Below are 2135 nucleotides of genomic sequence, written 5' to 3' on the forward strand. Positions count from 1 at the left end.
CCACTGGATGAGCATTTTCATCACCAGCACAATAAATTCCCTGACAGGGAAAGCCACTGGTAAGCTGGAAGTGTCTTAAGAGTGTCATTTCATAAAGTGCTTCTATTCAAAAACCAGAGAGCTGTTCAAAAAAAGTGTCCTTGCTGTGGTGGGCAACGAGAATCCCCAGTCAGGAACTTTATTCAGGTCAGTCTCTCCCAGTGCTGGCTGGATTTTGGCACAGACCCTTCTCAGCCTCCCAGGCGCTGACCTTCCCCCCAGGCGAATCCTCCTGGGCGTTCCTCTGGCAAGGGGTTGTAGTTGGGATCATCTTCTGGGGTGTCAAATATTGCTTTCCTGGGGGAAAAAAAGAGAGAAGTTGTTTTTTTTCTCCTTTAGGTTTCACAGTAAGACCAAGACTGCTCAAATTGTGCCCTCAGCAGCAGCCAGAACAGGGGTGATTTATCCCCCCAAGTCACACTTGCTCTCCACTGAGGAGCCACTGGGTCTAGAATTCTGTACCTCAAACAGCTGAGGCTGACAAGATTCAGCTTTCAAAGCAGTTAAAATTCAGCATTTCTAATTCCACCTCCAGCACGAGGCAGAAATTCATACAGCTAGAATGTCCTCCCAGGGCAAGGCAAGGGAGGAAAGTATGGATGGGATATGGAAGAGCTCCTCACATCTTGAGGAGGAGACAGAGTCAAACCCAGGCAGCACTCTCTCAGTCTTGCAGGTGAGGACTGACAGGCTTGAAATCCACAGGAGAGTCAAAATTTGGCACAGCATTGGAGGCTGTTTATCACAAAAATCAGGCTTCATCTCACAGGTTATTTTGCCACTCTCAAAATGAGTTTTAAAGGGTCTCTGGCCGTTGATTTGTTGACAAATCTGTGGGAGATTCTTTGAAACAAACAAAAAATGGCACAGGCTGCATACAGGCAATCATCATCTCCAAAATGTCTTGGGAGGAAAGTGTCTCTAAGCAGACAGTGCTCAGAGCAGCTGAAGGGATTACTTCTCCTCACCCAGAGGGACAGGCTGCCTCTGAGAAGTTTCCAGAACAGGAAAAAAGAAACTTCCAGGGGTATTACAGGATTACAGCTAAGACATGGAAAAAAAAATATTAAAGCTTTAGGGGGGGGAAAAAAAAATCCATAATTCTAGAGCCAGACAAGACTCATCAGCAGCCTTCTGAACCCAGCCATGTAAGAGGATTTAACAGGCAGCCTGAAGACAAGCTGACAGTTTTTGCAGAGGAAGACAGCACACACTGCTCCAACAGCTCATCACACGTGGCACTGGACAGGGGATGTGCCTGAAGTTGGGGTTTCCATGAAGGCAGCCTTCACCAGAAACAGCCTTTCAGCTGCTCAGGCTGAGTCAGACCAGTGTTTGCCTACAGAAGTGGGCACCAGAGCTGTCCTGGGACAGCCTCTGTGCAGGGAATTCCTGAAGCCCCATTCCTGCACAGAAGGAAAGCACCCATGTGAGTGCACGTGTGCACCCCACAGGGATGAGCTGTCCAACTGAGCCTGGGTCTGAACGTGACACTTCCATGACTCAGGCTGCTGGAGGCTAGTTCAAACAAAAAAAACCAGAGCATCAGCTCAGCTCTGCATAATTCTAAGTCTCCCAGAGCTCAGCTTCCCATGTCTGCCCTGCCCTGTGGTGCTGGGAAGCTGCTCCTTGCCTGGCTGCTGCAGGGTCCCAGGTGACTGCAGCCTGGAGCTCAGGGGGAGCAGCACTGCTCAACAGAATCACAGACTGATTTGGGCTGGAAGGGGCTTTTCAAGCTCATCTGGTCCAACCCCCTGCAGGGAGCAGGGACATCCCCAACTAGAGAAGTTGCTCAGAGCCCCACCAAGCCTGAGCTTGAATGTCTCCAGGGGTGGGGCATCAACCACTTTCTCTGGGTAACCTGTTCCAGTGTTTCACCACCCTCAGTGTAAAGAATTTCCTCCTAATGCCTCATTTAAATCTCCCCTGCTGGAGTTTAAAACCATCACCCCTCATCCTGTCACTCCACACCCTTGTCACCAGTCCTGCCCAGCTTTCTGTAGCCCCTTCAGGTTCTGGGAGGCCACCTAAGGTCTCCCTGGAGCCTTCTCCTCTCCAGGCTGAACAACCCCAGCTCTGCCAGCCTGGCCTCCCCG

At 50.5% G+C, this 2135-nt stretch overlaps 1 protein-coding gene across 1 annotated transcript in view; it reads right to left on the minus strand.

Annotated features, from left to right (window-relative positions):
* Nucleotides 1–230: 230 nt before the first annotated feature.
* Nucleotides 231–2135, minus strand: part of DERL2 (derlin 2) — a gene marked incomplete at its 5' end in the record, with an annotated part of 4730 nt that continues 2825 nt past the window's right edge. The window contains one exon of the mRNA XM_008940551.1: nucleotides 231–336. Within this exon, the coding sequence (XP_008938799.1) occupies nucleotides 231–336 (106 nt within the window). The remainder of the gene's footprint in view (nucleotides 337–2135) is intronic.

The sequence above is a fragment of the Merops nubicus genome, unplaced genomic scaffold, assembly GCF_000691845.1.
Source record: "Merops nubicus isolate BGI_N331 unplaced genomic scaffold, ASM69184v1 scaffold23295, whole genome shotgun sequence".
Classification (NCBI taxonomy): Eukaryota; Metazoa; Chordata; class Aves; order Coraciiformes; family Meropidae; genus Merops; species Merops nubicus.